Source organism: Ammospiza nelsoni, chromosome Z (assembly GCF_027579445.1).
Source record: "Ammospiza nelsoni isolate bAmmNel1 chromosome Z, bAmmNel1.pri, whole genome shotgun sequence".
Classification (NCBI taxonomy): Eukaryota; Metazoa; Chordata; class Aves; order Passeriformes; family Passerellidae; genus Ammospiza; species Ammospiza nelsoni.
The window spans coordinates 41,649,712-41,674,131 of record NC_080669.1 but is presented as its reverse complement, the minus strand read 5'-3'; the positions used below and the strand labels follow the sequence as shown (position 1 = coordinate 41,674,131).

Here is a 24,420-nt window from a genome sequence, read left to right as displayed (position 1 = left end):
TTTTGTCTGCAGCTATTAGTTCTATTTTTTCTGTATGTTTCTGTACAGAAATGTAGTATGGTGTTTCAATTCATGTTAGATTTGATTTAAAATCGTGAACCAGATAGGAACTTTTTATATTCTCTTTCTGCTCTGAACATCTCAGACTTATAACCTGATCTTATACTGATTAAGGTCAAGAGAATTTTTCGAGTAATTTCAGCTGTCTTCTAAAATGCTTACAGTCTTTTGAAAGGCTACATCAAGTGTATATCTTTTCACTGGGACTGTTATATGAAATTGCATTGCTTTATAAGCTTAGTAATATTTTTATTATGTATCTTTTTCAGGGTATTGAGGAATGGAATATTGCCCATCTCAATACAATATTGGATGTTGTAGGAGAAGAGTGTGGAATTTCTATTGAAGGTGTAAATACTCCATATCTTTATTTTGGCATGTGGAAAACAACATTTGCATGGCACACTGAGGACATGGATCTCTACAGTATTAATTATCTCCATTTCGGGGAGCCAAAGTCATGGCAAGTTTTTGTCTTTTTTTTTTAAGATGACTTCTGTTTATTTCAGCTGACTAAACCAAACAGATGGGTTATGGTTGATTCACAGTGGCAAGGTTTACTAATAAGCTAAGATAGTAATTCAGTGAGGGGTTTTTTAAGCTCATAATGCTGTGAAATCACACTGATATATTCTTTTATTTTAAAGGGAAAGACAGATGAGTACATAAGACTTATTTGAGTTCAACAAAAAAATATTTGAAATATACAATATGAGAAGTTTAATATGTTGGGAACCCCAAGTGTATTTGAGGAACTTCTGAAAGAGCTCTTTGAAATCAGTTTTTGCTTGTGTTGCCTTTTGGGGCTATGTACCATATTTTGTATTTAACATGTATTTAATTGCTTTTTTGAATCAGAGTCATATTCTGTACAGTTAACTCAGCTGTAGGAGATAAGATTCAGAGCTAAAGGTACTTCCTGTATGTGAAACTTCTACTGTCCTTTCTCTGTAATCTTAGATATTTGGTTGAACAGCTTTAACAGGCAGTTTGGTTTAATACACTGTGATATACCTGTATCCCGAGTATATAAGACAAATAAATTCCTTTTGTTCTTAAAATCTTTTTTTTTTCCGAATATCTGTGAAGAGAGTGTAGAATGTTTAGAAAGATATGCAAAAGATAAGTTATGCATAGTTCAATTCTTGGAGTTTCTAGTCATCTGAACGTGGACAGAAAATATATAGCTTGTAATTCCATAAAACATCACTGTTTTTTTATACCCATACAAAATTCAAATACCTATAATGTATTTATTCTGTGAATGTGGTAAATTGGTCAGGTACTCACTCTTAGATCAGTGCCTTATGTTTACCTGCTTTGCTTATGTAATGGATCTCTTGAGTTATGGCAGAGAAGGTGAATACCACCTATTGTAGTAAAGCAGGTCCATGTCTGAAATTGATAAATTATATACTTAGGTATGTGAGGTTGCTTCTTTGAATTAAACATACAGAAAGTCTTGTTAACCATATCATCAGTATCTTTAAAAAAATGTATGTAAAGATAGGTGATTCCAGAATGTTCGAAGATGATAGGACAATTGTAAATAATATGATTGCATAAAGTTGTTTTCTGCTTCTTAGGAATTTAAAAAGTGCTGTTTGAAGAAAAACTCACTGCATATTGTGAAATTCCAAACAGTAGAGTACTTAAACTCTGAATTCCTTAGATACAATGGGAAGAAGCTAGGAAAGCTTCTTTAATTATTTTTGAAGGAGGTATGAGTTGATAACAGGATAAATGCTTTTCTAGTTTACCGATACTTTTTATGCTTCTAATGAACAAAATCATTAAACACCATCCTCTTCATATTTTGAAGAAATAGTGGTGGATACAAATTCATTTTCTGTACCACATAGGCCCATATTTTTAAGAAATGCAGCGTTATCAAAAAGTTGAACAAAAAACAGTTAAAGATTTGTTTACACATGTTACACATGTCTCTGTTACTGGAGGAATGCTGTAATTCATGCAAAGTTCATTTATCAGTAAAATGTGTTGTGTTAACGTGGTATTAGTATAGTATTTTTTTCAAGAAAGTGGGATAGGAGCTGAATGATACTTATGATACTTATGAAAGATATTTTCTGCTCTTTAATTCTACTGATTTGCCAATCCTTAGTGGAGCAATATAACTTGACATACATAGTAGTAATACATATTTTTTGATTTTACTGGTTGTACATGTGGTTCTTCAAGACAGATGCACTGTTCTTTCAGAGAGCTAACATGCAATATATTTTCTCTGAATTGTGAAAGGACAGCCATTTCCATCTGGGAGTCACAATTAGAACTTGTGGCTAGAATGTGAAGCTTTCTGCAGTGTTTGGGCATAGGCTAACTTGCATTGCATCTTGTCAACACTTTTACTTCAAGTGTTACAGAGAGAAGTCTGTAGTTCTATGTTATGTATAGCAATTAATTCATTGACTGCCTCCAGTGAAACATGGGAGGAAGTTGTGTCTGATAATTTACAAAATTAGGATTACAGCTGTTTAGATGTTTATGTATATATTTATGTAACACATAGTATGGGTAACATAATACATACATTAATTTTATAGGTTTTTCTTAACTTGCTAAAGAGGCAATATCTTAAAAAAGAAGAAGGAACTTAAACGTAAAAGCCCTGAAATAGAATAATGTAAGGTCAGAAGAGATTTGAGTATGGTGGGGAAATATTTACTGGAAAGAGACTTAAATTTACTTGCTATTAGGCAAGAATTTTTACTGCAGTTTTCTCTTTGCATTCTTAGGGCAAAGGTACCTTGCAAATGCTACCTCATTTTATATCTCAGTTTCTTAGAAAAAATTATTATTAGAAAAAGTTCTTATTAGCAAGACAAACCATTGGTGTGATTGGTAGTGTGGGTTATTAATTCAGTTATCTCTTGATATTGGTGTTTTTTGTAATGGGATTTATAAACCTCTTACTAATACTAAAAATTCCTTCACTCTGGCATTTGTTGTTAAATTTTTTTTTCTATTGTAACTATAGTTTCAGGGGTATAGGTCTTAAGATGATTTATTTTTGTTTTGTGTAATACTTTGAAGAATTTTGTCATGTTAAGCTGTTAAAGTGCTCTTGAAAATTAATGCTTAGCAGAGATCAGATTTTTGTTACTCGAAGAAATATTATACTATTAATATATATACTATATCCTTGGGTAAAATATAGATAATACTTCAATTTACATTGTAAGTTTATAAATAAAAAATCTGAGTAAGACATTCCCATTTTTTGAAAACAATTCTGGGTTTATTAAGTATCTGAAAGCAAGGCTTACTCTTTGTTCTGGTTACCTGACTTGTGAAAAACAGTGTGTTGAATTTTTTTTAAGTGTTGAGATGATATAAATCTTCTTGAAGAAGAATAATAATGAATATAAGGAAGATTTTCTTAATCAGGCAGTAGGTAATTATTTTCATGGCACTGTGGGTATTTAAAATGTAATAATAATAGGACAGTTTTTTCCTATTTTATTTTAAAGAAGAAAAGATGTGTAGAGAATTAATTGTTTTACTTTAGAAAGTAATATTTTAAAATATTGTACTCACTTCGTTCACCTTTTACATCTGATGGTGAAGGCCTGAATTCTTTTCTGAGCTAAGAACTAGGTTTTTACTTCCCCTTGAAAGGGGCACAGGTAAAACTTGCAGTCTGATACAAACAATAATTTACATATCAATTTGTATGTTTTCTGTGACATTCCGTCTGGTCTTTGCTTCCTAGCTTTTCTGAAGACTAAAAATGGCAAAAGACAATACATTATGTTAAAAAACTCTCCTGTTTGGTAATGTCTTTCATAAATCACAAAATGCCTTGCAGGGTTGGTCAGTCATAAAGTAAGTAGGAATAAATGCTACAGAAAGAGGAGATAGTTCCATCTTTGTGACTATATCAAGAAAAAGAGACCAGATTGTTAAAGAGAGAATGCTTAGACAGCCAAATTTAGATGGATTAGGAGAGTGAGACTGAACCTGACAGTTTATTTAGGTTGTAAGAGGAAATAAATCTGTTGTGACAGTTAAACTAAATCAGGGATTTAGGTTCATGAGCTCTATTTGTGATTTCAGTGGATATAGGATGGGAAGGAATCTGATCTCTAGGTTGCATGAAATTTATACTTTGAGCAACCTTACTGTTACCTCTTGATTGCTGTGACTAGAATATTTTTTATGGATTTGCTGGTATAGAATGTGTATCAATACCTTTTCATCTTGCTTAATGAGGTGGAAAAATCAGGAAGGATACAGAGTTACACAGCAGAGGTTGTGAAAGTCTTTGAAACATTTTGCGTGAAGGCTTTCAGATTTTGAATTGCAATAGCAGGGGAAATAGTGATGGGGTTATGAGTATGGTGGGATAAAAATGGATGGCATTCTGACACTAGTTTTAGACAAAATTATGGACAAAAAAGGGGAAGAAGGAAAAGCATACTCAGACTGATGCTAACATTGTATGATTTAAGAACAAATATGGTGATAAGGTAAATGGATTTAGAAAGTTCAGCTAGGTCCTTACAGAGCCTTCTGAGGAAGGATTAATAGAACTTTCAGTGTGATCAGCAGCTGACAAAAACTAGTCAAATTCTGGCCAGGTGATGCAAAGTTCAGCATAAGTGGAAAAGTCTTGGTAACTGCAGAAGTTGTGCATCCCAGTAATGGTATGGACATGTTTCCTAGTTATGTTCTATGTCTAGAGAACAAAATAAACATAGAAAACTACAGGGAAGTCAAACCTGTATGGCAGAAATGGGACTAAAGTGTAAAGCTTCCATTAGGATTAGTCACACTTCTTGCTGAAAACTGTTATAAAAATTAGAAATACTGTGAGTCACAGAGATGACTGTAATCAAATAGGGATTCTGGTTGTGAAAAATTATCTGTAATCAAATAATGTAGTGGTTTGTTAGCATATCCGGATGAATTATCGTGCTTGAAACAGAGCAATCATTTGCTAATTTCAATGTTCTTCACAAAGTGGAAGAACTTCGGTCAGGGATTAGAAGAAAAGGAGAAGTTTTATTTGTTTATTTGGTTTGTTTTTCCCTTGTGGAAGAGAATTTTGTTTCTTAAAATATTTAGATTAAATAGGAACATTTTTAGGTGGCAACAGACTTTTGCATTTCCCATTCCAAAACAAAAAAATGTATTAACTTCCTAAATTAAGTTTCTGAAATTTAAATCTGCTCATATTTTAAAAAGTTATGTATCAGGTTTATGTATAATAAAGATTAACCACCTAAATAGATAATAAAGTAAATCAGTAGCTTATAAAAGGGATTCTGAGCTCAGTGCCTGGAGTTAGATAGCATTATTTTTATGTATTGTGAATGTTCGCAAGTTTTCTGTTGCCAATTATAAAACCAATGAATATAGTTCATTTTGAAAAAAACTGATGATGTTTACTTACAACATCATTTTATGGGTTTGCAGCTTTTGAATTTTAAAAATACCAGTCTGCAGGCAAAATCATCAGCTGTTTTTACCTTGTCAATCTATATCATGGGATTTAGAGAAGTAGCTTCGTTTAGTATTAAGCATTGTTTGATTAAATATTAAGCATCACACTAAATTTGCTTGAAATTTATGCTATTAACCATTATCTGCATACACCTGACTTTGGAAGAATGGAACTCAAATTGTTTCACATTCCGTTTCTGGTCACTGACATGAGAATGATTGATTGGGTGGATAGAAAAGGCTGCTTGTGTGATAATCATCTTGGTTGGCTAAGCAGTTTTTGCACAGTAAAGCCACAATTTGTTGGTTTTAATGCGACTGAGAAGAAGCATTAATCTTGAAAACATATATATAAAAAAATTAATTACAAGTTAATGACATAATGTTCATTACTTATTTGTAGTTAATCTTGTTGCCAGTACTCTTGATCTGCTGAACTAAGACATATTTCAGAAGATGTTTATTAACAATACTTGGTAAATATATGTACTATATTTTTTCTGTCCTTGTAGTAGGAGTATCAATGAACGGTGACTCTTTATACTTTACCAGGTATGTCTTTGTGAACTAATAGAATTAAAATCTACTTAGCTGTTGGCAATAGTGAGAGACAGGGAGGCTGACTTGGTGATCAGAATCTGATTTTATTGTGGGATACAAATGCTTATATACTATTTCAGGGAGACTAGTAACGTGTACTACAATGGTTAGGTTGAAATTACATACACAAACTTATGCATTTAACAACATCTCTTGCTTGCAGAGTTTAATGGGATTTTCTTTTTCTGGTAAACCCGTTTGATTTAATCTTCTTGCAATCCAGGTCTAATTTTCGAAGTTCCAGTTTTCTTTTGCCAAGGCATCGTGTTATTAAATCTCTTACGTTAACCAGGTCCAAAGTTCATCAGGAGTCTTGTATCCTCCAGCATTGCACCACTTAGCATCATCATTTCCCCTTTTGTCTTTTCTTAACTTTTTGTCTGTTTATTTGCTTGTTATCCAAGAAACACTCTTTTTGCCTCTTAGTGATTTACCATTGCATTTGCTTTGGAGGTCGCTGGACTTAACCTTATTATATGAGAAGTCAAGCAAATGTTAATGGCTGTTTAGTAATGTGGCTAAAAGAAAGATGAACACAAGATTAAGATATTTTTCTATGAGCTTTTAACTGTTCAAATTCTCATATAAGCTAGCTGTTGAGATTAAGAGTGAATAATTTTTATTTCTCTGACTAGCTCATTTGCATTTGGGAGCTTTTTGTTTAATGCAGAGTAGACCAAGAATCCAGCAAGATTCATGTCTTTCATCATGAAAGGCAGGCACACATGTGCTAAGCTCAGTTTTCTAACAAATGGTGTTACGAATCAAGCCTGAATGGTTCTCAAGAGTGACTTTGGGACTCCTAATGTGTCATAGTACCAAAGGTTGTCTGTCTCCATTCCTTTGTCCTTGTCTTAGCTGTGAGGAACAAGCAATTTCAGCAGAAAGTAAAGAAGTAAAGGATTGAGTAGCAGATGTTACCGTACAACTCAAGTGAAGACTATGATGAAAATACATAGGAGATGGAGAGAGAGAGCGCGCTGGTGCTTGGGACTGTTATTTTGAAATTTGATATCGTGTGCTGCCGGCACAGCCTGGCCTGCGGGGGGAGGGGGGGGAAGGGGGGGGGGGGGGGGGGGAGGAGGCAGCCAGCGATGTGTCCAGCCTCTTGTAGGAGCTTTTAACCCTTTGTGGACAATGAAAACATTACAGAACATTAACCCTTCCTAGAAGAGTGATGAAGGTCTGGGCAGAGAGAGAGATGTGGGAGGAATGGAGTGGCATTTTTGCTGGACTCTTTTTTTTTGTATAGCCATGGACTGTCTCCTTCTAATACAGAGACTGCTTCCAGGGGGGGCAATGCCTCAGAACCAGGAAGGTTCAGTGTGGGTACCCCTCAGCCCCAGAGGGTGCAAAAAATGTGAGGGGGAGAGGCGCCCCAAGGAGAGACTGTGCCTTTTTGGAAGGAGACAAGGCATCCTTAAAAGGAACCCTAGAAGCAGCCCTGGTCCATGTGCAGTGGTGAGAGCACTGGGCATGGAAGGAAGATGACACGATGGCACATGATCTCCGGGCGCTGCCGCCATGTGACACGAAACACAGGAAGTTTCAACTGTGTTTCCAGGGGAAGCCCATGGCACAAAAAAAAAAAGATTCCTTCTCCTCTTGATGAACTGAGGATTGATTGCTTGAAGACTGGTGCAAGACCGAGAGTTGGTGATTTGGGGAATGTATTGTATTGGAGAGTTGGGGAGGGGGAGGAGATATAATTGTGAAGTTTTAATTTTCCTTGTGTGTTTTTTTTCCTCTCTTGTAGTTTAGTTAATAAAGTCGTCTTTATGTCTAAGTGAGAGCCCGCTTTGCTTATTCCTGGTCACATCTCACAGCAGAAACCAGGGAGAGGGTATTCTCATGGGGGCACGGGCAGTGTGCCAGTGCCAAACCATGACAGTATGCAAATAACGGCTTGAGGTAGTTGGATGTTTTATGCTTGTTTTTCTGAGTGATTTTTCAAGGCTGATGAATGAAATGTGTTCACTGTGTAGTAAAAGGCTACAATTTAGCTTAGTTTAATAATGTACAGCTGAATATACATTTCCTTCTTTTCTGAATCATATTTTTTAATAGAGAAGACTCAATCCAGTGTTATTGCAACATATAACGGAAACAAAATCCTATTATATCACAAATTAAAACAGGTAAAGTCAATAATAAATCTTAATTAAACTTTCAGTAAGTCCATGAAGTGCAGAAAATATGTTAATTACAAAGAGAAGCAGAAATGAAACAACTTTTCAATAATTTTCTATTTTTTGGCTGCAGTGAACATTAAAAATAATATGTTCCTTGGTATTTTTTGCTGAATTGTTGCAGACAGCATGTGGAATTTAAAAAAAATTAGACTGTTGTAAGAACAGTGGGTTTCTAAGATATGTACAATTCCGTAAATTGAAGAAAGTCTATTTCTATAATGCTTTAAAACTCTAATTGTAATGATTCTACAAGGGCAAGTTTTATTCCACAGCTTTTGCTGTAGGAAAAAATAGAGATTTTTAATGCTCATATTTTTCTGTTGAACCCTTGTGTCTTGTGAAGCATGCTGAGATTCAGAGAAACTTGTAGATATTAGACTTATTTTACATTTTTTTCATTTCATTAAGAAAAATAAAGTGTGTGTTTCTTTTATAATTGTGGTGATGTAATAATATTTAAATATTGTCAATGTATGTGACTTTAAATAGTGAATGTAACATTTTGGAACTACATAATATAGTATTTAAACTAAAACTAAGCTAAGTTTTCCTCAAACCTCTGTACCCCCCAAAACTCAATGTCTGTATTTTTTCCTTAGATGTTAGTATATTTTTTTCTGCGCAATTTTTCAGTCTTCAATCTTTTTGACTCCTGTATACTTAGATATTTATCATACATGAATGATGACTTTCAGTCATTATGTAGTAATTATGTCTTTAAACATTTCATCCTTTTCTTTATGTCAATTTTAGGTATGCTATTCCTCCAGAGCATGGGAAACGGCTGGAAAGACTAGCTCAAGGTAGGATTTCCAATATTTTCATATGTATGGTGTTTGAAGGGCAGCCCTTGAGGGTTGAGGAAAGTGAGAAACGTTGTTCTTGACTCACCTAGTGTTTTATTACATATACTGTAGACACATAAAAGTCACACAACATTATTACCCTGAGGAATTCTTAAGAATTGAAGTGATTCTTTGGTTTTTTTTTTTTTTTTTTTTTTTTTTACTGCCACTTGTAGCTTGGTGAAACTTATGAAAATGAGGCTTAATATTTTGTTGTTCGTTAGCTTTTCATTGCTAGTATTTTTGTCTCCTCTGTGCCCTTACTCTTTCTTGTCCTAGCTTCTTTTCATCAGCAACTTTTTGAATCTTTTTACCCAAATTTGATACAGAGAAAGACAGATGAGTCTCCAAAAGTTTCATCAAAGTTGATGGTTGGGTAGAGGATAGAGTCCTGGTTATTGCCTCTGTGAAGGGGTAAGCAGACAAAGTGTAGAAACACTAAGTCTTATTTGTTTACAGCTTGCTGACTATTGAGCAGGCATATAGATCCACTTTAGCTGAAGCATGTACTGGCTTTTGCCATTTAGAGGTGGCAGAAGTGTTTGGGAGAAGGAGCAGAGATGGTTGTAAGTTTGAGGACTAAGGGGTAAAAACTACTAGTCTGTAGGACGATTCTCACTCAGTAATTTGTTTTCTTTTCAGTAATACTACTCCTTTATTTTTGTTCCTGAATTAAGACTGCAAATTATGAACAAGGGAATAACTAGGGATGTTTCTTGGCCTGGCTGCCCATGCTTTATAGCTTGCTAATAACTGTTAAAGGAATTATGGAATGGAGTGCTTAATGAAATGGAATGAGAGGAAAGGAATGCTATTGAAAGTTCATAATTAGATCTTGTGTATCAGGACAAAATTCTGAAAGTTTGTGTACATTTTGTTTTCATATTAACTTTTTTTTCCTCAGTATATGGGTACATGATTCTTTTTCTGAGCTATATAGAACGATTACAGTTAAAGATGTGTAAGTAAAGACCTGTGAACTTTCGGTCTTAAAAGTATGTCTTGGGAAAACAGATTTCAACCTGAATAATTACATTTCCTATTCCTAAATTTTGTCATGGTATAATTTCAAAAAGTTATCAGTTGTTTTCTTTGCTTTCCAGTCTCTTTTCCTAATGCAAAGTATAGAACTCTATACACTGTTTGTTTTTCACTGGTAAAATAATTGGAACTTGTAGGCTGGGCAATAGACACTGACTTAGGATGATTCAATAATTTAGTTTTACAGGAAATGATAAAAGAGTAAAAGAAGTAGAGAATTGGAAAATTTTCAGAGACAGACACTAAGACTGTTGAAAAACCTGCCTTTTTCTTTTCATACCTGATAGTAAACTCTTAACTTTTCAATTAGTAGAAGTGTAAATAAAAGGAAGGGGATATGGTAAAGACTTGTGATGACTGACACGGGTAACATGAAAAGTTGTTCATCGAGTCTTCCGGTGTATGTAGAGACTCCAAATGAAGTATCTTGTCAAAGTTAGCCTAAAGTTTATTTCACAGTATTTCACAGCATTCCTTACTCTCCCTGGTGGATTCTAAAATTTTCATGGAATCCTAAGTGAGATTGGAGCACAGTGGCACAGAAATGTGTTAGAGGAGCATAGGAACTGCCTCTGGCCTTCGGAATCTTGGAGCAGCAACTATTTGCTACTAGATCAGTCAAAGGAAGCTGACTTTTCATGCTGTATGTAAACACTTCTCTATACACAGTTTTACATTTGATGGGAGTAAGATCTGTGGGTAGATAAGACTTTACATGTAATATTTTTTGGCTGCTTTGGCATTTACTGTAAATTTCATATTGCTTGTTAACAGCTGTGCAGTGTTCTAAAACCATTCAAGTTTCAATGTGCTGTAGTGAATGCATCAAATGCATCACATTTTTCTTTATTTTCAGAGTAAGGGAAAAGGATGGGCAGTTGAAGCAACACTTGTTCCCTCATTTCTAAAAATGAAGTGGTACTGACACACAGTATTATTATCTGTCTTAGACAAAAAAAAGCTTCTTCTTTCCTTGAAATACCTTGATTTCTGTAGATATTGGAGTAACCTATACAAATTTAGGAAGTAGGTAACTTTTGGAGATACATGAAAAAAGAAACTGGCCTGAAGGTGCAGACAGCCCTCTTACTGCTGATGGTGACCTAATACTGTAATAGAAATGAAACATTAGGTGTCAGAAAAATGGAAATCTCCAAGACCACTCTTTCCAGAAAATGAGAGGTTTTACTGGGGGAACAGTGTCTTGATGTGCAGGTGCTAGTCAGCATGGGATGCATCTCCACAGAAGTAAGAATTAAGCTGCTCTTAATTTTATGTTAGTATAAGTTGCAAAGAGCTGTGGCGTGAGTTGAAAACTTCCTTTAATGAGTCATGCTTATGATCATAACTTAATTATTTTTATTTCAGTACTATGTTTTGAATAGCAAATAACAAATCGTAGAATCAGATACTGAACAGAGATGATAAAATTTCAAATAATATCTATTCCATTACATTTACTAAATGAAACTGGATTTCTATAGGAAAACTAGGTACTCATACGGAGATTATTATTGTAGCGGCAATGTAAGATAGGTGAGTTAGGTAATGCTGAAGAATGTATTCTGTGAAACTAAACTTTCAGTATTTCATTTTAATGTAGTCTGGGTTATTTTTCTGTGAGTAGATTGTTTCCATGATATTTTTGGTCCAGCTATTTTTGGTCCAGCTGAGAATGGAATCTACAAGATACTACAATGATGAACAATAAAAACCATGGATTTTTTTTTTTAACTGAAAATCACCATTTCTTATTGTTTCCACGCTGTGGTCTTCTACTTTGCAGCTGGTGCCTTGTAAAATACAGTTTCATATAAGGTATCTGACAAAGATGAAAATATAAAGTAAGCTGTATGTCACTTAAAAGAAAACATTAATAAAACATAGTGTAAGTGAGACTTTTGTACTTAATACCATGTGAAGGGAAAATAATTTTGCATGCGTGCAACATTTGGAGGAAAAGAAAAGTAGTTTCTTCAGGAAGGTTAGCTCTGATGACCAGATGCCTACTGAATTAATTGAATGCTCCTAAATAATTAAAATAATAAAATAATACATTACAAGTGACAGATTGTGTAAGTCAAGGCAGGAGTTGATACATAAAATTAAGGGAAGGTTAGAATATTTTCCATTATCTTGTCTGCACATCACAATTACAACACATGCCTTTTGTGCATGATTGCTTTCATTTTTGCTTTCCATTGAAATCTTGGTTGACTGTGGCGGCTACAAATGGTTTTTCTGAAAGACATTAGACTTGCATCTAATAAAGACAACAGTTTGATTTTGCCCTTCAGCTGCTTTCTCATTTATGTAGATTTTTTTTTCAATTTTATGTAGACATAAATGTAATAAAAACCTCAAGTGAGCTGTTAACTGCAATTTTTATACGAGTTGTTATGTTAATCTGCAATACCATGGTATTCTTAAATGATTTTTTGTTTCACAAAATGGGTTAGAAAATAGAGAGGATAGAGGCAGAGTGGCAAATGCTGTATTGAAGGATTTTGGAGATCTTTTAATAGATTGTTTGAGTGCAGAAGCTGTTTTAGAAAGGCGATGACATCAATCTGTGATGTTCAATTATGTTAAAGAAGAAACTAAAGTAAAGTTTAATATATTGTAAGTATGTATGGTTGTCTTACAAAGCTTTTTATGGTGTATAAATTACTTTTTTTTATGGAGGTCACTACCTTTTATATATGAAAGCAAATTAAAATAATTATTCGAATGAGACTTGAAGTAGAACTTGCATAACTTCTAAGGATCTTGAATGTGAAAACTTTAGGAATTGAAGAATGGAACTTTTCCTCTGAAAAATAATTAGTCAAGTTAGAAAAGTCTTATTTAAGAGATAATAAAGGTTTGAACAGGTTAATCTGGGTATACCTACAGTTGTGTTTCATACCACTTGAAAGCCTCTTTGTGGCTTTTGTATTCGGCTTTGTATAGCATACAAATTGCCATTGTTCCTTTGTGATGGTTGTTATGCAGACTTACCCTCCTAATTTTTTTCATGTTCACACAGAAAGTTAAATCAAATTAGTTCAGATCATGTTAAAATAATTTAAATAAATTATATTAAGTTTAAACCTATCAAAGTAAAATCTAAAAAGAGAATTACTAGAAAACTTAGTACTTCTGTAATCTCTGCCATTGTTTTGATAGTACTGATCTGCAAATTATTATTAATATTTTGTATAAGTCCTTTAAATGTAGGCCTGAAAAAATAATAAATAATCATAACCTTGAGCTTATTTATGTTAATTTGATTTATATTTACTTTCATTAACATTAAATGATATTAAATAAATTTGCAATTTAGGATTTTTTTTTCCTTATGTTCTGAGTTTTATGATTATACATTATTTTAAATAATATTAAAGAGAAATGCAGCACCTTTAAATTTTAGGTGAAGTCTTGAGTAAGGAAGTGTTGAAAATTATAGGATGTCTAGCTTCATTCATTGCACTGGTCAGGATTTGATTTGAAAGTTCCCTAAGAATATGATTTTATGTGGATGTCATTAAATAATGACTATTAGGGACCAAGTTATGATTTCCTTGATCATTCAAGGTAAAATATAGCAAACCAACCTGCTCAGTCCAATGGAGTTGTAGAATTATACTTCTGAGAATGGTATTGTAATTTGTGCATATGTGATTTTAGCTGGACAATGTAATTGAAAACATTATGGGCATATTCTTAGAAGCAGAGAGGAGCATTCCAAATATCTTGAAAATGCTAATTAACCAGGGAATGGAGCCCAATCCAACTTCAGTTTGCCTGAGTGATAGGTATGATATTGATGTGGTCATCTGATATGAGCTGTGTGTGATATGTTGGAAAGGTGGAAAGGAAAAATGAGACTGCCAGCTAGCAACGCTCACTGTCCCTCAATAATTTAGAGATTTGAACTTATTTTAAAAAATATGTTCTATATGCAAAGTCCTTTATTCAGCAATTTTTACATCCGTTAGCCAATTCTCCCACAGAGATTTTATTTTCTGGAAGAAAAGCTTGTGTGACTTACATTTAATCTGGCAGACAAAGGATCTTCTGATAAAGAGAGTCTTGTAATGAGGAAATACTACCTTTCTTTCTTACCTTGTTTATTGAAGGGGAGTTCCTTTGAGAAAATGAGATGAATGAGGCTGAAAATTTTGTGTGCAAAAGTGTAGACTTTGACAAGTCAAAAGATATTTTACAACAGTACAGAATGTGTAGGCTGCACTTTGATTTCACTGTGAGGGCTCTGTAACCACAGCAAATGTACTCTTGTAAATTTCTAGTCGTGGATTTTGAGCAGGTTGTGTTCTGGTGCTCTGTGTTATTTGCGGCTTTCTTGGAATTCAGCAACAAGCCTGCCTTCTAGTTGGACTTGTCACAGCTATGTCTGGTCTCTTGGAGCTGGAATGGTACAACTTAAGTTTTGGATGTCTGCCCATCATTTGCTTTGTATCATCTTGTGTTGAACTAATTAAGCATATTGCAATAACATAATTTGATCCAAAATTTGTTTTCTCAAGGAAAATTCAGTTAAACTCTCTGCTTTTAGCAATTAAGCTTTTAGCTACTTTTCATACCAGCTCTTCCTGCAAGGCTCAAGTATAATTTCCAGTCACGTTTTTCACAGTAAGTTCCCATGTATTTCTGTTATTATACTGCTCAAGACTGAGGTTTCTTGATGCTCAGAAACTGTAGGTTTTAAGTTTTGACTGCTATCATTTATGTTATAGGCATTAATTGTGAAAAAATTGGTTGAATTTTTTTGCTGGAGTCCTATAATTGTGGGCTAGTTTCTTTTTCTTTGGTCAGTGAAGCCACATATATATAACTGTACCTATCAAATAGTACTTTTTGAAACTTAAAGCATTATTTGCAATTCAAAGAAAGAGTAAAGAATTCATGCTTCTTGTTGGTGAGAGAAAAAAATATAAGAATGACGAATTTTAGTAAAATTTGATCTCAGGGCAGCTTAGCAGGCTTCTTAGTACATTGACCAGCACAAGTCTACATTATACTTTTGCTGTTTAAGTGCTGCTTAACTTAATTTCTGAGAAATCAGAAAAATGTTGTTCTTCCAGTACTGGTGAGTGTGCTAGATTGAATGTACATAGAGTGTAACAACTATAATAGGATAACTTTTAGATTGTTCTGAAGTTTTAGGGTGATTAGTGGACATAATAGATAACTCACCAGAGTGAAGAAATTAAATCTAACATTAGAGAGAAAGCTACATATTATGGAAAATTGTTATTAATTTCTTTTTCTCAAGGCATTAAAAAAATTCAGATGATTGTTTGAAAATGATTTTTTTTAATAATTGAGTAAACATGTTTTTCTAATAATTAAAGTGCTTCTGTGAATGATGAACTACCATTTATGTGAGAGGAATACAACATATTGTACAAAGTTAGGAAGTTGTATTTCTTTACTGTAGGGATAGTTTGTTAGTGCAAGGTAAACCTAGTCTTCATGGAATCCTTCTAAAGTTATTTACTGCAATGGATTTTCATGTGTGCAGAATGAGCATTAACATAAAAAAAGCTTCTGGAAACAATGTATTTCTGTAAAGGGTAAGAAAGTATGCCTAAATGTACAGGTCTGCATTTATTCTATTATTTCACGTCTTAACAAACAAGGAAGACCCTGTGGCCCCTCCCTCTGGAAAGCAGTGGAAAAACTTAGGAGGTGCACTTGATTTTTGTGAAATCTGTCAGAACCTAAGAATGACATGGTAAAAAATTCTAAAGCAGGTTTTAACAGTATTAAATATTGAAAAATATTACAAAGATTTCCTATTTGATTTAATGAAAAGATGTACAGCTTTGCTTTTCTTGTCTCATTAGGGTTCTTTCCGAGCAGCTCTCAAGGATGTGATGCTTTTCTTCGCCACAAGATGACTCTGATTTCTCCCTCAATATTGAAAAAGTATGGAATTCCTTTTGACAAGGTACATTAATGTTTCTTTTTAAACTCTACTTTTATGAATTGAGTTAGATTGTGTTTAGTATAAACATTGTTATAGTAAAGGTGAGAAAACTTTAATTTGTTTTTAGATAGTGGCTGCATGAAACTTCTAATAGTGTTGAAACTTCTAATAGTTTTAGTTTTGGCATTAAACACTTGTAGCCATGACAGCATTTCTGTGGGTTTTTTTTCTAAGGCATTACCAAAATTTCTTATTTTTAATTTATTTTCATGGTAACTTTGATGTGATTTTCTGTTGACTGAAAGACTTCTTAACTCACTTTGTTAAGTTGTATACGTAATATTTTAACATGAGTATTAATTTCTTTGTCTGTATGTTGCTTTTCTGAGGCAGTTAAATGTAATTTTATCATTATAAGGGCCTGAAAGGTTTAAGGTGGAATAAAGCCAAAAGGACTTTTACTTAATTTAAAATATATTTTAATTGGCAGAATAAATGTTTGATAAGCGCATTATACAAACAGAAACTGAGAAGAATACCTGTCTTTCTTCTTTGAGGATGAATTTAATACATAGCTGCTTTTAAAAACATCTGAAATATTCACTTTCTTTTTCTTTCTCCAAGATTGTTTTTTATTTTGAACTTCATGTAGGTGCCAGCTAATAAAATATTTTCAATGCATTGCTTTTATTTTTAAGTGTGCTTATTTTATACATTTTGTAAATTCTAAAGTTTTAAATTCTGGAGTTCTGTAAACCTGCTTAGAAGACTAGAACTTGATTTGGAAGGTCCCCTGCCACAATATCTCTTTATTTTAATACTGAGTTTTCAAAAGGCTTTTGATCATTAAAGGGCTATGATTCCTGGTTTCCCATTGTTCAGATTGTTTTAAGTTGTTCAGGAAAAACAGGCAATATACATTTTTTTCTCAGTTTATTCCCACTGCAGTGTGGTCATGTAAACTATCCTTGCCACACACCTTGCTTATTATTGTCTTTCCTGTTTTTGTATATGAGCTATTTATTTATTGATATGATGTGGGTGTGTGTATAACTTTGCTTAACTTGTTCCCTGGCCTAAAATACAGGAGAATACAGTGCTTCCTGTCTGGTTTAGTTGATGAAAAAGGAAATAAAAAAAGAAAATAATATTTTATGTCCAGTTTTGCCCATCTGGAAGCTAGACACCCGACAGGTGTTTGCTCACTCCTCCTTGGTGAGATGGGGTGAGAACTGGAAGGATAAAAGGTAGAAAACTTGTAGTTTGAGACTGAGACAGAGACAGTTTAATAGGGAAAGGGAAAGCTATTCACACAAGCCAAGCAAACGAGGAGTTAATTCAGTGCTTCCCATGGGCAGGCAGGTGTTCAGTCATTCCCAGGAAAGCAGAGCCCTGTCACGCATAACAGTGACTTGGCAGGACAAATGTCACCACTCCAAACCATTGCCCTGCCTTCTTTTTTTCCCAGCTTTATGTACTGAGCAGGGTACCGTGGTCTCAGCGGTCCTCGCTGTGTTCCCTCCCAACTTCTTGTGCCCCTCCATTCTCCTCACCGGTGGAATGATGAGGGGAGCAGAGAAGGCTGTGTAAGACATGCCCAGCAAGAACTGGGACGTCTCTGTTATCAATCCTATTGGCAACATAGATGGGATAAAGACACAGATGTGTTTAATGCCTTTTTGGAACATCACTTCACTTTTCATGCTTAAATCAACCTATGTATAAAATTGAAGAAATGGAGGCATTTAGAATGATACTGCCTGCCTCAGAAAGCAAGCTTTTTTGAATAAATTACTCGTAAAATAAGTAGTTTGTTTTCTGAATGATTTATTATCATATGGAAATGTAGCCGCATTCAGTTTTTGTAATACATAGGTAAATATACTGATTCCCTTCATAGCCTTGTGCTTTATCATGAAATGTCAGGTGAAACTTTCCAAGCTGGACGGTTTTATAACCATATTTATAGTTTTGGATTTACAGAACATTACTCTGAACAGTGTAATTTTCAGTGGTTGGTGTTTAAAGTAGCATATTGCAGAATGTCAGCATACTTTTTTTCAGTATGACACATTTGAGGTGGGGTAAGGCAGTTGATCTTTGTATTTGGTGTCTTGGTTATTACTGTATTTCAATGTAGAGGATAATAATCCTCTAAAAGGTGGGAGGGGGAAAGGAAAAAAAAGTGCTACAAACAGTTAAATATTTAAGTTTGGTTCTATCACCTAGTCTTCGGAGGAAGCAGACTGTACCCAAGTGTAATTGTAATTAATGGGATTCACTGAGAAAGTGAATATAGAGAACCAGGCTGTGATCTCTCATGGCTCAAAGTGATAGGAGTGGAAATGTGCTGAATGCTGATAAGTCAGCCTACGCCTACCAGGTGGCAGCTGAACTGCTGCTTGTTGTAATAGAACACCTGCTAAACTGTCAGCAGTGGGAGGGTGTATTGAGATAAATTTTGGAATCGTTAGCGTTGAGAATAATCTTTCTTAAACATTCCCACAGCAATTGTTGAAGTGCTACAGTAACAGTTACAATATATGCAACTATGTGTGCATTTGCATGTATATACTAAATATGGATCCACAAAAAATTTAACCATGCAAAATGTAAGATCCGTTTTTTTTCTCTAGCCTTGATGGCTATTTTTCTTGTTTTCCTGTCTTTCCTTCATCCCTTAATACAATCAGAATAGACCTCTTTGAAGTGCTAACCCTGTGTGTTCTTGCACTGGGCAAAAAAGCACAAAAAGAATTTATAAAATTTTAAAATAACAATTTTGAAGAAGATTGTAAAAGCAGAAATTGAATGTAAGATACCTATACCAGTAGAAAGGTGAGGTTTAGGACATGACATTAAAAAGAAAAATGTTTGAAGTTGTAAATTTTAATTTTGGTGACTGTTTTAAAATTTAACCCTTCATTTTTGTGATTTTAAGTCATAAGGATATGCCCCTAAAAAGAGTCATATTTGTCCTTGTAGTTTTTCTCGCTGTATTGCTTATGCAAAGCATTGCCGCACACTCAACAGAATCTATTTAGACTCTGAGAAGTCTCCTTATTTTCCTGTAATAAACAAGTGCATATGTTGAATAGTCATCAGTAACTGCTCAGATTATTTGCTTCATATAAATAGATCTGTTTGCTTTTCAGTGGGTCTGTTGTCTGATGTATTTTTCACATAAAATGTGTATCAAACAGAGCATGGAGAATCTCTTTTAAGTATTTACTTCTGTATAATCTACTTTATTCATTAACTCTTATCAGATAATTTGGAAGACAGTGTGCTGTTTCAAGTCTTTGACTAGCCTGTCCTTGATAAAGTCTCTGGAGGTCTGACTTAAAGAGATTAAAGCTGTCACTGTGTGGAGAGAATGTTAGTGACTGACAAGAAGTGCTGTCTCCTCTTTCTCCATATAGGAGAGCAGCAGTCCATCCTAGTGTAGGAAGATGAGATTTCTCTCTTGAAAGAGAGTAACCTGACTAGTGATTTGTTTATGTTAACACACATTTTTTTGTAGTTTACTCTAAAAGCTTTTCAAGTCTTGTAACACTAGTTGGGATTTTGTTATTTTTGTATATAAAAAATATAATTACTGTGTATTGAGTTTTAGGGTGGCTTTTTCTTTTCATTTTTTGTTTTCTGCTTTCTGTAATATCTTGTCGATCCAGTGGTCTTTGCATGTTTTCTTTTGGTTGTAGTCCTTTGAAGTTATCCTTGCTCAATCTTTTTAATGTCAGAATTCAACTGTAGTCCAGCTTTTCGTCTTTTAGAATCACCTTTTATCCCCTTTGTCCTTTAGCTATTTGGAATTCTTACCAATAGTTCCAGAGTGCTCCTCCTCTCTAAAATTTTGCCTAAAGAGAAAGAGGGGAAGGACAGTGGCAGCTTAAAATTTGTGTTTTAATAGCTTTCTCTTGGGACATTTTGCTCAACATTTAGTCATGGCAATTGTGGCTATTTTGATCCAGCCTGTCTTTGCTTCCTCTCAGCCAATGAGAATGGTATCTTCTTCATACTGTGTTTTCTAGTTATTTTCAAGTTTTATTACCAGTGAGTCTCTGTTCCAAGATAACCTTCTTTGAGTTCTTTCTGAATTTATTAATTATTGCACCTAGCTATGTATTTTAGCATAAAGAACATTGTCTCAAATATACTTTCTGTTTAAATTAAATCTCATCTCTCTGCAAGGTAAAAGAAAAAAAAATATTTGTTTTAGTTAGTTATAAAGGAGTATATAGTTTTCATTGCTGTAGGACTAGAAATGCTTTGTAATGTGGTTCACATTGAGGTTTTTTTTTTTTTTTTGAGTTTATTTATTTTGGCCTTTAAAAATTTTTTTTTATTACAGGTTACCCAAGAGGCAGGAGAATTTATGATCACTTTCCCATACGGATACCATGCAGGGTTTAACCATGGATTTAATTGTGCAGAGTCAACAAACTTTGCCACTGTTCGATGGATTGATTATGGAAAAGCAGCAAAATTGGTAAGTAAGCAGAAAATTCATGTGTAAGGAAATATTTCCTGTGGTTATTTCTTTGTGAGAATCTCAGGAAGGTGATGAAAAAGGGATAACTATTAGATAGTACATCAAGCTGCCATTGAAATTTAATTTATAGTTGTTTTTTGATAGTAGGGATTATACTTCCAGCAATATATATTCCTCTCAGTAGTCAGTTTTGTTTGCAGCTTAATGTATTTATTATTCTTCAAAACCAATTCTGTTTTTGGATGTTTTTAAGTTGAAGCTACGTACACTGAGGTTAATATTTGTGAAGACAACAGACTTCTGCTGTTAAATCTTCTTTAGTCTTTGCTGTTTGTGGAAGCACTTTAGTTTAACTAGGAATTTTGATACCTGGAAAGAAACATAAATAGTGAAACTTCAAATAAAGTTTAAAGAAACAAGTTCATTTTGTCTCATCGTAAATCTGATCAGAAAACTTGTAGTACAAGATAATAAAGCAACTGTTTGAGGTGTGTATAACTGAAGATATTTTAGATTGAAATCTTGTTCTGTGGTGTGCATATCTTCCTTTTTTTTTGGTGTACAGCATAGAATCATAGAATCTGTAATATTAGAAAAAAATTCCAAGATCTCTGTCCAACCTTTGACTGAAGACTGATGTATCAACTAAACCATAGTGCTAAGTGCCACATTCAGTTGTTTCTTGAATGCATCAAGGGATGGTGACTCCACTACTTCCCTGACCTATCTTTCCAATGCCCAACCACTCTTTCAGTGAAAAATTCTTCCTGATGTCTAGCCTGAACCTCCCCTGGTGTGGCTTGAACCTGTATTTTCTCATACTGTCATTTGTTGAGTGGGAGAACAAACTAACCCCAAGCGCACTACAACGTCCTTTCAGGTAGTTGTGGAGAGTGACAAAGTCCCTGTTGAGCCTCATTTTCTCCAGGCTAAACCCTCAGCACTCTCAAGCACTCCTCACAGGACTTGAACTTGAATGTCTTCACCAACTTCATTGCCCTTCTCTGGTCTCACTCTTGTGCTTCAATGTCTTTCCTCATTGGCTCATGCTCAGCTGCTGTCACCAGCACCCCCAGGGCCTTTTCCTGTGGCAGCTTTGCAGCCACTCTGCCCCAGCCTGTGGCACTGCCTGGGGTTGCTGTGACCCAAGGGCAGGGCCCAGCACTGGGCCTTGTTGAGCCTCACACCACTGGGCTCGGCCCATGCTCCAGCCTGCCCAGATCCCTCTGCAGAGCCTTCCTGCCCTCCAGCAGGTCAGCACTCCCACCCAGCTTGGTGTCATCTGCAAACTGACTGAGGGTGCGTGCACTCAATCCCCTTGTCTAGATAATTGATAAAGCTATTAAAACAGAGCTGCCCTCAGACTGTGCTCTGGGGAATCCCAGTTGTTGATGACCATCATCTGGATGTAACTGCATCTATTACCACTCTTTGTTCCAGCCATACAGATGATTTTTTGCACAATGAACAGTGTGTCTGTCCAAGCCATGAACTCCTAGTTTCTCCAGAAGAACGTTGTGAGAGGCAATATCAAAGGCTTTGCTGAAGTCCAGGCAGACAACTTCAGCAGCTTTTGCTGTGTCCAGTCCATGTATGCTCGTTAAATGAGATACTGTTGGTACAGCAGGACCTGTCTTCTACAAAGCTCTGCTGGCTGGGCCCGATCTCCTGGTTGTCCTGTATGTGCTGTGTGATCATAATTATGATAATCTGTCCCATAACCTTTCATGGCACTGAGGTCAGGCTGACAGGCCTGTAGTTCCCTCAACAGTTCTTTTTGATGGGCATGACACTGGCCAACCTCTGGGACCTCCCCAGTTAACCAGGACTGGTGAAAAATGGTGGAGAGCTGCCTGGTGAGCTCTTCCACCCGCTCCCTCACCCTCCTGTGGGTGAATCCCCTCTGGTTCCATAGACTGAGTGAATGTCTAAGTGGCATAGCAAGCCACTATTTATTTTCTTCTCGATTACAGGGGATCTGTTCTCCTCCCTGTTACCAGCTCAGGGGCTAGTTGCTGTGGGGAAGCTTTCTGACTGAGGCAAAGAAGGCATTAAGTACCTTAGTCTTTTCTTTAGCCTGGGTGACAGTGTTCTCCTCTGCCTCCAGAATAGTGGGGAGATTTTCCTTGGCTGTCCTCTTATTGTTGATGTATTTATAAAAACAATTTCTATTGTCTTCACAGCAGTGGCCAGTTGTAGGTTTCTCTCTACAGGACCTCATTACATGCTTACACTCTTCAAGAGATGCCTGCCACCTTTTCCAAAGGTCATAAACTCTTTTCCTTTTCACTGAGTTCCTGTGAAAACTCCCTGTTCAGCCAGGCCACCTTCTTCCCCACCATCTGGTCTTTCAACCCGTAGGGATGCTCCTGAACCTTCAGAGCTGTGAAGGAGACTCTTCAAACCAGTGTCCTGAATAGGCCAGAGTTGGCCCTCTGAAGTCGAGGGTGGAGGTTCTATTGACCCCCTTCCTTACTTTACCAAGAATTAAAAACTCTTATCATTGTGCCCAAGACAATCCCTTTCCACCACATTTCCCACCAGCCTTTCTCTGTTTGTAAACTGCAAGTCTAGCAGGACCTCATTCCTGACAGGCTCTTACCAGTTATGTCACGAAGTTACTTTCCATGCTTTCCAGGAACTTTACATAGAGTGCCTTCTTTCTGCTGTATTGAGTTTCCAGTAGACATCTGGCAAGTTAAAGCCTCTCATAAGAACAAGGTGCAGTGGTCATGAGATTACTTCTCTGAGCTGCTCACAGAATATTTTGTCCAGCTCTTCATCCTGGTTGGGTCTATAGTCGAGTTCCACCATGATGTTTGTGCTGTTAGCCCCCTGAGTCTTACCCATAGTTGTTCAGCCCTATCCTAACCTTGAGCTCTATGCTGTCAAAATACTCGCTAATCAGAGAGTCATTGCCTCTACTTCCTCCCTTGTACATTCTGAAAGCTTATAGCCTGATGGATGTACAAGTAATGAAGTAAATGCAGAAAATAAAAAAAAAAGTGGGCAATTTATTCAGCAGAAGTTTTTACCGTTTTTCAGTATTCTCTGATTTTAATGATAAGGCTTATAAAAGCCTTGGCTTGTATCACTCAGAAGAGGTTTCAGTCCGAGGCATTTTCTTTGTTGACTTGTTCTCAGTTGGAAAAAACCTTTCCAGTAGACATCTCCTTAATATATTAGTTAATACAATGATATGGAGTAAAGGGCAAAATCAGCTATGCTGGTTTAACAGTCTAGTAAAGAGAGTGAACTCTTAGTAGGCACTGGAGACTGAGAAACACCTTCATGATTTGGTCTTTTGTGTAGAATCCTGCTAGAAATGGTGTTCCTATTGGAGCGAGGCTGCTGGTGGTGGGGCATGCAGTGGTTGTAGGTAGTATTTTTTGGAGTCCTCCTATTTTTCGGATATCTTGTTTGCTGTTTAGGCTGTGAATGATGGAGCTTGAACATAGGAAGAGCATGTATTGTAAAAAAGTATTGAAAAAGCTCTAAACACATCTAACGTTTAGACTGGTGTCTACCTTTAGGAAAGTTGTGCTTAATAGCCAACAGGTAAGGTTACAACTATAAAGTTAATTTTAAACTCTAAAACGTATTTGACAACCTATGCATCTGATAACTTGAAATTTCTTGAAAACTTAATAGGAATAGTACAATGAAACAAAATCAAGAGATCCATAGCTGCACAAGAGTTGAATGTGGCAGGTAGAACTGCCTTGGGTTTTAAAAGATTTGAACATCATGGCAGCCCTAAAATTAATTCAGCTGAACTTAAGG

At 35.3% G+C, this 24,420-nt stretch overlaps 1 protein-coding gene across 1 annotated transcript in view; it reads left to right on the top strand.

Annotated features, from left to right (window-relative positions):
• The window catches only part of KDM4C (lysine demethylase 4C), a 252,607-nt gene that overhangs the window by 28,291 nt on the left and 199,896 nt on the right, over positions 1-24,420 (top strand). The window contains exons 5-8 of the mRNA XM_059492547.1: positions 330-523; positions 9,075-9,124; positions 16,060-16,163; positions 20,497-20,634. Coding sequence (XP_059348530.1) covers positions 330-523; positions 9,075-9,124; positions 16,060-16,163; positions 20,497-20,634 — 486 coding nt within the window. The remainder of the gene's footprint in view (positions 1-329; positions 524-9,074; positions 9,125-16,059; positions 16,164-20,496; positions 20,635-24,420) is intronic.